The sequence below is a fragment of the Acomys minous genome (assembly GCF_964271855.1).
Source record: "Acomys minous genome assembly, chromosome: 12".
Taxonomy (NCBI): Eukaryota; Metazoa; Chordata; class Mammalia; order Rodentia; family Muridae; genus Acomys; species Acomys minous.
In genome coordinates, this window is record NC_140493.1 from 101,392,283 (window position 1) to 101,406,073 (window position 13,791).

Here is a 13,791-nt window from a genome sequence, read left to right on the forward strand (position 1 = left end):
CACTTCCCAAGTCGTGGGATGACAACCTGTGCCTCCTAGCTGCCAACTGAGATTGTTAAAATTACATTTTTTAAAATTTTCTTTTTTGTTGTTGTTTTTTTCTTTTTGTTTTTTTATTACATTTTAATTAATTAATGTGGTGTGTGTGTGTTGTGTCAGAATACAACTTGCAGGAGTCAGTTCTCTCCTTTAAAAAAAATTAATTTATTTAATTTTATTTTAGAGTGAGGGTGTCAGCGCCATTGGAACTGGAATTACAGACAGTTGTGAGCTGCCATGTGATGGCTGGGAATTAAACCCGGGTCATTTGGAAGGACAGTGCTCTTACCCACTGAGCCATCTTTCCAGCCCACGGTTCTCTTCTTTCAACATGTAGATCTCAGAGACTGAGCTCAGACTGTCAGGCTTGGCAGCAGGCTCCTCTGTCTGCTGAGTTAGCTCACCAGCTCTGAGGTTCTTTATTTTTAAGGAGCTTTATTTTACTTTTAGTCATGTATGTACACATGTGTCTGTCTGAATGTATGTCACTTGTGTAGGGTGCCTGTGGAAGCCAGAGGCATCGTATCTCCTGGAGCAGGAGTCAGCCTGACATGGGTTCTAAGAACTAAATTCCCTAACTGATGGCCCATCTCTCCAGCTAAGATTTAGTTCTTTTTCTTTTATGTGTCTGAGTGTTTTGTTTATGTGTATGTATGCGCAGCATGCATGCGCTGATACCCTGAGGTCAGAAGAGGGAATCAGATCCTCTGGACCTGGAATGGTTGTTAGATGCTATGTGGTTACTGGGAACTGAACCTGGGTCCCCCGCAAGGTTTTCGTCCTGTGGTCTCAGTGAGTGTGATCTTAGCCCCAAGCCATCCTTGGGCCCATCTGAGACTCTCAACGGGGGCGGCCTGCACTCTTTGATAGTCAAGTCCAAAGCCAGCATTAGGGTTCAGTGCTGTTTACAAAACCCTATAGGGTCTGAGAAGTATGGGCCTTAAAAGGTCAATCAGTTCCCTGGCTTAGATGCCAGACGAGTGATGTGCTTGGAGTCAAGAAAACAATTTCCCTATTAGGGTCGCAGGCGACAGGGACGTCCAGGGACATTTTCTGGCAGTGCATGGCTTATCTCCGAAGACGTTCCTGTGATTGTTTACAAAAACCAGCTTAAGATCATCAGTGAACCCGGCGTCAGGAAGGACACTCGGCCTCCAAAACACAGGCTTTATTTCCTGAATGCTGATCCTTGCTTTAGCGTGGTTTTCAAGCAACCAAGATTTATGTGGCAATGACTCCATAGAAGCTGAGCCTTCAGCCAGGCGTGGTAGCTCATGCTTTTAATTCTAGCACTCAGGAGGCAGAAGCAGGTAGATCTCTGTGAGTCTGAGGGCAGCCTGGTCTACCTAAGCAACCAAGGTTATGTAGGGAGACCCTGTCTTAAAAACAAAACAAAACAAAAAAATGTAAGTTTTCAGGTGAATGAGGTGATTCCTATCCATAATCTCAGCATTCAGGAGGCTGAGGCAGGGAGGAGTGACACAAGTTCAAGGCCAGCCTCAGGCAAATAGTGAGTTTGAGGCCAGCCTGAATTATACAATACCAAGATCCTATTTTAAAACAAAAGCACATGGCCAGGCGGTGGTGGTGCATGCCTTTAATCCCAGCATTTGGGAGGCAGAGGCAGGTGGATTGCTGTGAGTTCGAGGTCAGCTTGGTCTACAAAGTGAGTCCAGGACAGTCAAGGCTACACAGAGAAACCCTGTCTTGAAAAACAAAAACAAAAACAAACAAAAAAAGATCAAGATGGCTCAGCAGGCTAATGTACTTCTTGCACAAGCCTGAGGGCCTGAGTTCAATTCCTGAAACCCACTTGGTAGAAGGAGAAAACCAACTCCTGAAAGTTGTCCTTTGATTTCCATGTGCAATATGGACACATGGAGGCATGTGTGCACATACACACATAAAATAAGCAAATAAAAATGGATACAAATAAAAAAACAAAACAAAACAAATTTGACCCTCCAGCTTGGTGGTGATGACCCACACTTTTAATCCCAGTACTCGGGAGGTAAAGGCAGGCAGAGCTCTGTGAGTTTGAGACCAGCCTGGTCTACATAGCAAATTATCCAGCCAGGACTACACAGTAAGAGTAAGACCCCGCATCTCCAAAACAAAGAACAAACAATAACACACACACACACACACACACACACACACACACACGCACACACATATGCATGCACACACACATGCACATGAATTTGAGGTTTCTATTCAATTCTCTTGATCTGGAAAGTCCGTCCCAATGTAGATGGTGTCATCCCTAGCCAGGTGGTCCTGGGTTCTATTTTTTTAAAAAAATTAAGCTGAGCAAACCATAAACAGCAAGCTAGTAAGCAGCACTCTTCCATGGCCTCTGGTTCAGTGCCTGCCTCCAGGTTCTTGCCTTGAGTTCCTGCCCTGACCTGAGAGTTGCTTTTAGTCATGGTGTTTTATCACAATAGAAACCCCATAGAAACCCTAACCAAGACAATTAACCTGTGTTGTGGTCATTTTAGACCCAGGAGAAATGAAAACATTCACACAAAAGTTTGTGCACGAGTGTTCAGAACAGTATGATCTACAATCAGTGAAAAAGCGCCAGGACCCAAAGTGTTCCATTGCTGATGGATGGCTAAATAAAACATGGTGTAGCCATGCAGTGGATTGCGTTCAGGATGAAAAGAGATGAAGTATTTAGCGATGTTGCCACATGGCTGAAGCACAAAAAAACAACTATGCAAAGTGAAAGAAGCGAGTTACAAAATGATTCACCCTCACAATCAGACCGTCAGGTCCTATTTGCAGCAGATGTCCAGAGTATGCAAATATAGAGGCCGCAGTGGAAACAGGACAAACGGCAGTGGAGGGGGCTTTGAGGCAGATGTAGTCATATTGCTACAGTTGTGCAACTCTGTAACTATACTAAAAACTACCTGCCGAGTGCATATTATGGTATGCAAATCATACCTCATCAAGGCTACTTTAAAAATATAATTTGGAGACTGGGCTAACCTCCATGGCCAGAGTGTTTGCTCAGCGTGTACAAGGTCGAGTCTGTTTTCTAGTACTGGACTAGGATGGAGAGGGAAGGAAAGAGAGAGGGAGAGGGGGAAAAGATGAAGGGAGCAGGGAAAGGAGAAATGAGGGAGGAAGGGATGGAGAGGAGAGGGAAAAGGAGGAAAGAGGAGAAAAAGGAGAAGGAAGGAGGATAAAGGAAGAAGGAAGCATGGTTGGGGGAAGAAAAGGTGTGATTCCTTCTCTACCTGTCAATTTCTAGATCAGAGTTCCCGCTCTCAAAGGGCAGAGAATAATTCTGCCCCAACCAATGCCTAAATCCTCAGAATCTAATAGCTTGCTGAATACATGTAAGAGTTTGAAAGTCTGTAGAGTGTAACAGAATTTACTAAGTGTTTACTGTGTCATTTATGTGATGGATGCCGTTAGTGATAAAATGATCTGCATGCTAGGCATGGTGGCACACGCCTTTAATCCCAATACTCCGGAGGCAGAAGAAGGCAGATCTCTGCGAGTTTGAGGCCAGCCATCCAGGGCTACATAGTGAGACCCTGTCTCAAACAACCAACCAAAACAACCAAAAAGATCTACTCGTGGAATGGAATTTGAGGTGCTCATAGCCAGGCACAAAGGCAGAAGCTAAGCATGCAGTAATTGCTAAGCTAAGAGACATTTGAAAGGACCAGAAAGCACTTGCTTCCACCTAGGTGGATCCAGGGACACTTAGGTGGAGGAGAAGGCATTGGGGCCAGGCTTTGAGGATGCTTTTAAAAGGTACCCGGTCATGCCGTATGTGGCAGACCATGCCGCTAAGGCCAGAGGTAAGAAGATTGTGCTACAGAGCGAAATCCTGTCTCAAAACCCACAGCAGCATCAAACAACCACAGCAAAGATGCTTGCATATGAGGAACAGCACAGGCTGCATGTCAGTTAGATGGGCCAGTATGGCAAGGAGAAAGCTGAGAGCTTACCATGTGTGGAGCTTTGCCTCGGCAGGCACCTTTAATAGAGCAACCTTCTGCAAGGCACCAAGTCTATAGAGGATGGCGCCAGCTTCACCAGAGAAGTTCATGAGGTAGCAGGCAACATACATACATACATACATACATACATACATACATACATCACACACACACACACATACACACACAGCTGTGACAAGGGAAAAGAGAGACACAGATAGGGAAGAGAGCTCTATGGAGAGGGGTCAGCATGTGTGAGCGAACAGAGGCACTGTGGAGCTTATGAGAGGTCAAAGCAAGAACTCTAACCGGTTTCTGAAAAGTAGGAAGATGTAGTATTTTTCTCGCTGCCGTGACACTATCTGACAAAAAACCACTTAAGGGAGGAAGGGTCTGTTTTGGCTCACAGTTTGAAGGGCTCCAGTCCTTTGTGCTGGGGAAGATACACAGAGGGGAGAGGAAGTGGATCTCGCTCACCAAACCTCAAGGCCACTTCCCAGTGACTCAGTTCTCCCAGTGAGGATCCACGCACCCCCCCCCCAAACAGGTATTCAGTCTCCCAAAAGAGTCCTACCAGGTGGAGGTAAAGCATTTAAACATGAGAATTTATAATGGACACTTCACCTTCAAAGCAGAATAGAAGGTTTTGATAATGTCTCAATATGGGGGGGGGGGGAGCTGGGGAAGTGAGCAAGAGATGTGTCCTCATAACACAAAATGCATTTAGTATGGTCTCTGAGAGGGCCCCAAACATTAGCAGCAGTTCTAATACCGTTCAAAAGTGCACAGTCTCCTCTGAGTCTCAGGCAGTCCCTTCACTGTGAGCCCTTCTCATGTATTTTGACACAGAGTAAACATTCCACTCCACATGAGAGGAACCAGATATCAAAGGTCAGACTCGGTGGCTAAGAACCATTGCTGCTCTTCTTGAGGACTTAATTTTGGTTACCAGTACCCGTGTCACGGAGCTCATCACAGCAATAGAACCATTAGACACCAAAGCAAGACCAAACCCAGCAGGGAAAAAAACCTTGTAGTTCATGTCCAATATCCTAGGCTCTTGGTGGCATCCTCTGGGCTCCAGTGAGCTTGGCTCATCATCCATTTTAGTTTCATCGCCTTATGTACATGTAGCCTCTGGCTTGGGCTGGCTCCACTCCATGACCTCAGCTTTGCTCAGCAGATGTCCTATGGTCCTGGAATCTCCAACATTGTGGGTTTCTGTTGCATCTTAGGCCTTAACTTCATTGCTCCACACAGTGGCCTCTCAAGGCCTCCTTGGACGAAATTCAGTAATGCTGGACATTACCACGCTTCAAGGGCTTTCCAGAACCCAGTACAAGTGCTATGACCCTATCTATAACTCTTGCATTTACATGCCTGCAAAATCAGTACCATGTGGGTAGTGATGCTGCTAGTTCAAAAGGTAGCCTGCCCCATTTACCACAGCTGCAATGATCTTGGTGCCTGGGTTGAAGCTGAGAAAATGTTTCCCTAGGAAAAAAAAATTTTTTTTAAGGAGCAAGGGATTCTTTAAACCTGTTTTCCTTTCAAATGAATTTCTCCACTCTGGGTGGGGCATAGAACGGGTGGAGGTCTTGGCCCCAAGGCTCCGTTCTTACTGCTCCAGTGTAGAGTGATTTTATTATCGTCAGTCGTTACCTTTGCTTTCTCCATAGTGCTTTGTTCACAGACTCCAAACTGGCCTGAGCCCCTTTCCTTGGCAAGCTACACATCTCTTAAATATCTTTCTGCTCTGTCTTAGTGTTAATCTGGCTGAAGGCAAGGAGCAGTAACCATGCAATAGCTTGAATACTATACTGTCTTGAATTCCCTTTGCCAAGCAGCTTAGTCCATTATTTTTGGATTCAGTCTCACTCAGTGTTCAGGATTCAGGCTCAACAGGTTCTTTACCAGAATATAACACACATGACCTCTAGTCCAATTCCTGATAGACTGCTTGTCTCCCTCTGAGACCTAATGAACTCAGTTTCCACTGTCAGCAATCCATCCATCTGTCTGTCTGTCTGTCTATCTCTGTGTGGTGTATGTGTGTGTGTGTGGTGTGTGTGGTGTGTGTGTGTGTGTGTATGTGTGTGTGATGTGTGTGTATGTGTGTGGTGTGTGCATGTGTGTGTGTGGTGTGTGCATGTGTGTGTGTGTGTGTGTGTGTGTGTATGTGTGTGTGGTGTGTGTGGTGTGTGTGTGTGTGTGTGGTGTGTGTATGTGTGTGTGGTGTGTATGTATATGTGTGTGGTGCATATGTATGTGTGTGTGTGGTGTGTGTATGATGTGTGTGTATGTATGTGTGGTGTGAGTGTGTGTGTGTATGTGTGTGTGGTGTGTGTGGTGTGTGTGTGTGTGGTGTGTATGTATATGTGTGTGGTGCGTATGTATGTGTGTATGGTGTGTGTGGTGTGTGTGTGGTGTATGTGTGTGGTGTGGTGTGTGTGTGTGTATGTGTGTTTGTGTGCTCATGGGTGTGTTTTCCCATGCAGATGCCTATGGAGGCTAAAAGTCGATGGGATGTTGTTTCAGTTGCTTCTTCACTGTTTTGCTTTCCTAGATATGATCTTTTGCAGGACTTTGCAGTTGCGGCTTGTCCTGGAATCCACTTGTTTTTGCCCCCAAGACATGTGTGTCTTCATTTCCGGCTTTTACAAACTCAGGTCCACACGCCTGAGCATCTCTCCACCCCCATCCCCCACTGTCCGCACTTCTGTCAGCATTCTAGTCTTCACACTCCCAACAGAACGGCTCCTTAAGCTGTTTGTAGCATTCGGAGAGTTCTCTAGCTACGTGACCAAATTCTCTATTCCTTCCACAAGCCGTCTCCAAAGGCCTAAAAACACACGGTCAGGTTTACCACAGCAATAGCCACACTTCTTAGTACCATTTTTAGGAGGTGTATTTATTTATTTGTTTATTTATTTTAATTATTTACTTATTACATACACAGTGCTCTGCCTCCATGTACACCTGCACATCAGAAGAGGGCACAAGATCTCATTATAGATAGTTGTGAGCCACCATGTGGTTGCTGGGAACTGAACTCAGGACTTCTGGAAGAGCAGACAGTGCTCTTAACTTCTGAGCCATCTCTCCAGCCCCCCTAGGGGGTATATTAAAAAAAACAACAACAAAAAGGTCTTACCATGTTGCCTTGGCTGGTCTGGAACTTACTATGTAGACCAGGCTGGCCTCAAGTTCATAGAGACCTACCTGCCTCTGCCTCCCTAGTGCTGGGATCAAAGGCATGCGCCACCACACCAGGGTGCATAAAATGCTTTTGAATTCATAGACTAATAAAGCTCTCAGACTCATAGGAGAAGTTCCTTTGTGCAGTAGACACTAGTTAACATAGGGATTCAGGACTGTTCAAAATGTAGACAGTAAGCGTCTTTGGCGTGGGCGGCCACAAATGAGCCATCTATATCACACTCCCTGCCCCACGGATCCCAGACAATGGTGCAAAGATTGTAAGAGCCAGAGGCTGGGGAGGGGCAGACTGAGACAGTGTCTTCTGGATATGAACAAACTGCTGCACCCATGAGCTCACGACAGTCGTAATTGCCTGTGCCAGACCTACAGATGATCACACCAGCTGAGTGTGGAAAGGACTCCTGAATTCCTACCCCCTGGCTGAGGAACTATTGACAGTTGGTGGCTTCTGGGAGAGAGAGGAGAGGGAAAGAGAGAGAGAGAGAGAGAGAGAGAGAGAGAGAGAGAGAGAGAGAGTGTGTTAGTTCATTTTCTGTAAGAGTGTAGTTCCTGCTAGGTTGACTGTGCCCCAGTGGATGGCCCTGAACCCAGAAATATAGTAACAGCACAAATTGGAGTTGCAGGGGGAGGGATACAAAACCTTAGAAGCAATGCGTGGAAGAAAGGTTTGCTTGGGCTTACTGTTCAAGGGCACACAGTCCATTGCAGTAGGGAAGGTGCAGCAAGTGACATGCTCCTGATCTGACAAAGGAAACATGAGGCAACCTGCTTGTATCTTAGCAGACCAGGGAGCAAAGAAAGGGAAAAGCTGGGTTTCCCAGTTTTCATTTTCCTGTTTTTGAGAGAGAGAGAGAGGGAGGGAGAGTGTATTTCCTTTATATATATTATATATAATGTATATTATATTATATATAATTATATATTATATATAATGTGCATTATATTATATATAATTATATAGTATATATATATAATAAAATATATCATGCTGGTCTGAATTCACCATTTAGTCCAGAACGGCCTCAAACATCAGATCCTCTTGACTCAGCCTTTTGGATGCTAGGGTTACAGATTTGGGATGCCTGGCATTGCAGTGTCCTGCCTCTTCTCAGTACCATCTTCCCTATGTACCAAGTTGCTCCAAGCTCTCTCCCACAGGATACCTGTACAGTGTTCCCGTAACCATCCAGGCTTTTTATTTTCCCCTTCTCAAGACTTGACCAAGCCACACCTACGGAGACACCCACTTTCTGCTATCACGTGTGATTGCAACCCATAGGTCCTGGATTAGGACATAGAGCTTTGTTCCCGGTCACATTCAGCTGTACAAAGAAAGCCTGCCCAGCTCTGCTTCGTGACTTTATTGTCTGTTGGCTGTGAAGACATGCCCTCATAGCTCCAAAATTTCCTAACATCAAACATGTCAGTGTCCCGCTCTTAGCTCAGCAATCTCCACTTCCTATTTTTCCCCCCCAGACAGACACATCATTTTCTCCATCGCCCTTCTCAGGCCTATCTTTGACCTTTCAGGCCCCTTCCTTTCCCTGACGCCACCCACCTACCCACCCTCCTTCCCATGAGTCACCAAATCTCAGCCTCACAGTCCCAGAGCAGAAGGGAAACTTCTCGTTTCCTTCTTCCCTTCCCAGGGATGAGGCTAAGTCCTAGAGAAGCAACGACACATGGCTCCAGCTACTCGGGGCAAGGCAGGAGGATCACAGCCCAGGCCCCTGCAACCCACTCCCACCACGCTGGCCAGGCAGGGTGACTGAGGATGGTGCTCCCAGGTTGACTGTCCAGCCTTCCTTTTGGTCCATCCTCCATCAACTCTCTGCACCCACCGCACCGCTTTGCATCCTGACTACCTCTTGCAGGGGGCAGCTTCAGTTTCTTCCGGTAACCGAGAGGCAAGGCCACCAGCTCAGCGAACCTTTACTGAGCATATGTTCTGTGCTAAGTGTTGGGAGATGAGCCAGACGCAGACCCAGCCCTTCAGCCACACAGCCTGCTGCGTATTCTGCTGAGGCCTGGCATGCATGCGTCTGCCCTGCTTTTCCTGCCGCCCACACAAGCCCTCCGAAGCCCCTCACAGCCTGTGTCCACTGCAGCTAGAAGTCTGCACCTTCACGGTACTGTCCTAGATGGTCAGAATGCCCTGGCCTTCCCATCCCCTTGAATCCTGGGTAGTCTTTAGTGTCTGTTTCTGCCTGTGAGGCCAGCCAGCCCTGGCTCCTCTCTAGGTCCTTTATTGAACTGCTCCTTGTGTGGCCCTTGTGTGGCTCTCCTATGTCTGAGTGATAAGCCCTGTTTTTCTATCCTGGGTTGACTGACTGAAGAAAGCCTTGGCAGCTGCCTTTGTTTCTTCTGGTGCACATGCGTGTGTGTGTGTGTGTGTGTGTGTGTGTGTGTGTGTGTGTGTGTGTGTGTTTGTGTGTGTGTGTATGGCGGGGGGCACAGATGGCATCAGGATCTCTTTAACACCATTTTCTCTGTGATGAGGCTGTCCGACCTTGCTGTGCCGGGGGTGACTACTGGTTACACTCAGAGTTAACAAGTCATTTTTATTCCAACTAGTACACTTGGAGCCATGCATGGCAGTGCATGCCTTTAGTCCCGGCACTTGGGATGCAGCAGCGGGCAGATTTCCATGAGTTTGAGGCCATGGGGCCATGGTGGTCTATGGTGAGTTTTATACCAGTTAGAGCTACACAATGATACCCTGTTGAAGAAGAGGAAGAAGAAGAAGAAGAAGAAGAAGAAGAAGAAGAAGAAGAAGAAGAAGAAGAAGAAGAAGAAGAAGAAAGAATCACAGCCAGCTAGTACATTTTGCATTTCTGCATCTCTACTCCAAAAAAATGGCAGAACCCACTTCTTTGGGGTGTTAAGTGCACAGTACAAATTTTACGTAGCATTTCTTGGGGGCTTCCTCTACTTAATGTAATGCCTGTAGCAGCATTCCATGCCAGCATCAGAGGTAAAGATACAGACTTAGGTTTCATAATCTCCTCATCACAGACACCCGGGAGGGAACACAGCTGAGCCTCTGTCGTTCCTACTGGAGGCCCCGTTCTGCTACCCCAACCGCCAGGCTACAGAGACAGACCGGAAAGAGCTTAAAATGCCAACAAGCACTTTGACAAGTAAATAAGTTTGAGGAGGCTCCAGATAAGAAATCCAAATATCCAGAAGGAAGAATGTGGCGTCATCAGCCCCTTCTCCCACCCGGATCCTTATACAGAGAAACCTAATCAGGGCCAAAGCCACTTTACAGCCGTGGCTGCTCACGTGAAAAAGAGCATTCGTTCTCCTGTTTGGGTGTATTGTAGAACCTGAAGTTATCTGAATTACCATTTAAGATATTCGACACCCCACCCCACCCCACCCCAGGCTATAGGCCAGACCCTGGCATCATCAGAGGTGTGTGTAAGTGTGAAAGGAGGCCTAAGCAGGAGCGAAGACACAAACAGCCCGGGGGAAGTAGTGGGGAAGTGATTTGACCACCTACTGTTAGAACAGCAAGGCTCTGTGGATTGTAACTGAAAACTCCCCGGGTCTGGTCCTTCTGTCTCACTCAGATGTGTGTATCTCAGCTCCTTCCCGGGAACACCCCACGCCCGAGGGTTAGCCACCCAGTGACTCACATCTACAGGCTGTCTCTGTCAAAGAGTACTTCTGTAATTAGACTTTGTGACCAATGTGTCCAGCCACGAGACTATGTTATGATCGCCTTGTGGCCGCTGCTGGCTTTTTAGCTAACGAGGACCTGCCGCCTGGCAGGCCACCGGCTTTTGCCAAGCTACTGTTCCTACCGTAGTTGGGTCATGACTCATACACACCTGTGACGTGCTGGTCTCAGATCTTATTGACTTTTCTCTATCACTTTGTTTTCTCAGAGCTTCTTATTGTCCTCATTTGGGGAACAAAGCCCCCAAGTGGCCCAGCGGTAAGTACCTTGTTTGAGATGAGCCACCAAGGACCCACAAGGGCCTCAGCTTGACTCCAAGCCCACCTCTCACATAGTCTTCCAGTACTGAGACTTAAGTCTCGGGAACACAGGGAAATAGGCTGGTTTACTCCTCACAGAACCCCCACGCAACAAACCACAGGGAACCTGCCCCTTACGCCTTCAGGGTCCCCTGCAGGTTCCTGGTTGGCTGGCTGGGGAGAACAGTGACCCAGAAAATCCAAAGGCATAGTGTCAAATGACAGAGCAAATGGTGCCAGCCAAGGATCCACACTGTATTGTGCCATCAGGTGTTGATTAGCAGTTCCCTGAGTGGCTGTTGCCCTAGACCAGCCTGTGCTCTTCCACAACTCAACTCCAAAGATTACTTTCTTCTCACAGACATGGGAATATCACTATGTTTTTTAAAAAATACAAGCCAGGTGGTGGTGGCGGCACACACCTTTAACCCCAGCACTCGGGAGGCAGAGGCAGGTGGATCACTGTGAGTTCAAGGCCAGCCTAGACTACAAAGCGAGTCCAGGACAGCCAAGGCTACACAGAGAAACCCTGTCTCAAAAAACAAAACAAATAAAATACAACAAATATGCAGTATTTAAACTATATATGTGTATGTATACAATTTGTGTAAATTTCACATTGTAAATTAATGTTTTATTTATAATTTTTAATCAAACTATGTAATTTCTTCTTATTTTTTAAATTTACAGTGCTAAAGACCAAACTCGACAAGGAGGTAACTGGATCATGGCAGTGGGACCCTCATAAATAGAATCACTATCAGTATAAGAGACCCCAGAGAGACTAGAAAGATGCTTGGAGGTTAAAAGCATGTACTTCCGGGCATGGTGGCCCACACCTTTAATCCCAGCACTTAGGAGGCAGAGGCAGGCAGATCTCTGTGAGTTCAAGGCCAGCCTGGTCTACGAAGTGATTCCAGGACAGCCAAAGCTACACAGAGAAACCCTGTCTCAAAAAACCAAAAACAAACAAACAAACAAATAAAAAAAACCATGTACTAAGAATCCCCCAGTTTGATTCCCAGGCACCCATGTCAGGTAGCTTACAACTCCAGCTCCCAGGAATACGACACCTCCATGAGCACCTGCGCGCGCACACACACACACACACACACACACACACACACACACACACACACCACAGAGTTAAAAATAGAGATTTCTTTTCTTTCTTCTTTCTTTTCCTTTTTTTTTTTTTCTTTGTTGTTGTTGTTTTTCAAGAGTCCCAGACTCCCTATGTAGAGAAGGCTGGCCTTGAACACCCAGAGATCGGCCTGCCTCTGCCTCCCAGAGTGCTAGGATTACAGGTACGTGCCACCTCGCCCAGCTAAAAACAGAGATCTTAAAAATAAAAAATTTAAATAAATAAACAAAAGACCCAGACAGTGACAGTTAAGCATTACCTATGAACCACAAAGCAAGGCCTGACCAGGTGCCAGGCAAGCGCTCTACAACTGACCTATATTCTCAGCCCTAAAATATGTTCATTTATTTAAAAAAATACAAAATAGGAAAATAGTGTCATACCATGTATGTTTTTGTAGCCTTCATTGACACTCACTAAATAATGGACATACTTTATATTAATAAGCAGAGATTAAAATAATTTTTGAGAGCCAGGGCGTGGTGGCGCATGCCTTTAATCCCAGCACTCAGGAGGCAGAGGCAGGTGGATTGCTGTGAGTTCAAGGCCAGCCTGGTCTACATATTGAGTCCTGGACAACCAAGGCTGTACAGAGAAACCCTGTCCCAAAAAACAAAACAAAACAACAACAACAACAAAATTGAAAGTGAATAAGTTTTTAAAAATATGAAATCAGTGAATGCTAACTGCAGGAGAAATGTAAAATAATAAAAAGTGGAAAAGAATAGCACAGAAAGCCTACCTTTTAGACAAATGTTTTAGCAAACATTATGCATACATATACATGTTTTTATATGAACAATACCAAAGTCATATATTGTTTTGAAATGAATTTTTTTTTTCTGAACCAAACATAGTGCCAAGCACCTGTAATCCCCTCATTCAGGGAAGTTGAAGCCAGAGTGTCTTAAATTTACACCAGCTCAGGCTACGTGGCAAGATGCTGCATCAAGAGGCCAAACCGAACCAACAAAAACTGAAGACCTTGGAGACACCCCTCTGTGTCACGGCAGTATGAAATGAATCAATTTATCTTCCTAACGGCTGCAGTCTTATGTGACATAATGACTTGACTGAATTTGTGGTGACAGCACGCATCCTTAAACTGAAGAGCTTTGCTCTCTCTGGAGTAAGAAGTAAACTGAAAACGTACAATGTGTGATTTGTGAGGTCCTGCCTTCTCCCAAAAAAACAAAACAATAAAAACACACAGCAGACGGAAGTTGTAAGCGTAGCCAACATTCACAAGGGGTATTTCTGGGTCGACCGACCAGGAGCGATACTGTTTCTTCTTTAGTTTGCTTGTCTGTACAGGCTTCTTCCCTCAAGTCGTTGAATAGAGACGAATTTTCTGCATTGCACAAGACATAAAAACTATGCTAATGTCGCACCTGGTGACACACTTTCTGGTTTCCTCTTCATCACATTTGTTTCCATCCT

General features: G+C 45.9%; 1 protein-coding gene across 3 annotated transcripts in view; it reads left to right on the forward strand.

Moving 5' to 3' along the window:
* GNA13 (G protein subunit alpha 13) overlaps window positions 1–13,570 on the forward strand; it is a 62,880-nt gene extending 49,310 nt beyond the window's left edge. The window contains exons 4-7 of one of the 3 annotated variants that reach the window (XM_084751405.1): window positions 11,117–11,166; window positions 11,898–11,923; window positions 12,429–12,514; window positions 13,209–13,370. In XM_084751405.1, the coding sequence (XP_084607531.1) occupies window positions 11,117–11,166; window positions 11,898–11,923; window positions 12,429–12,514; window positions 13,209–13,262 (216 nt within the window). In that variant the 3' untranslated portion in view covers window positions 13,263–13,370. Of the gene's footprint in view, window positions 1–11,116; window positions 11,167–11,897; window positions 11,924–12,428; window positions 12,515–13,208 lie in introns of all 3 variants that reach the window. The other 2 variants (XM_084751406.1, XM_084751407.1) reach the window with 2 other exon arrangements.
* Window positions 13,571–13,791: the final 221 nt, after the last annotated feature.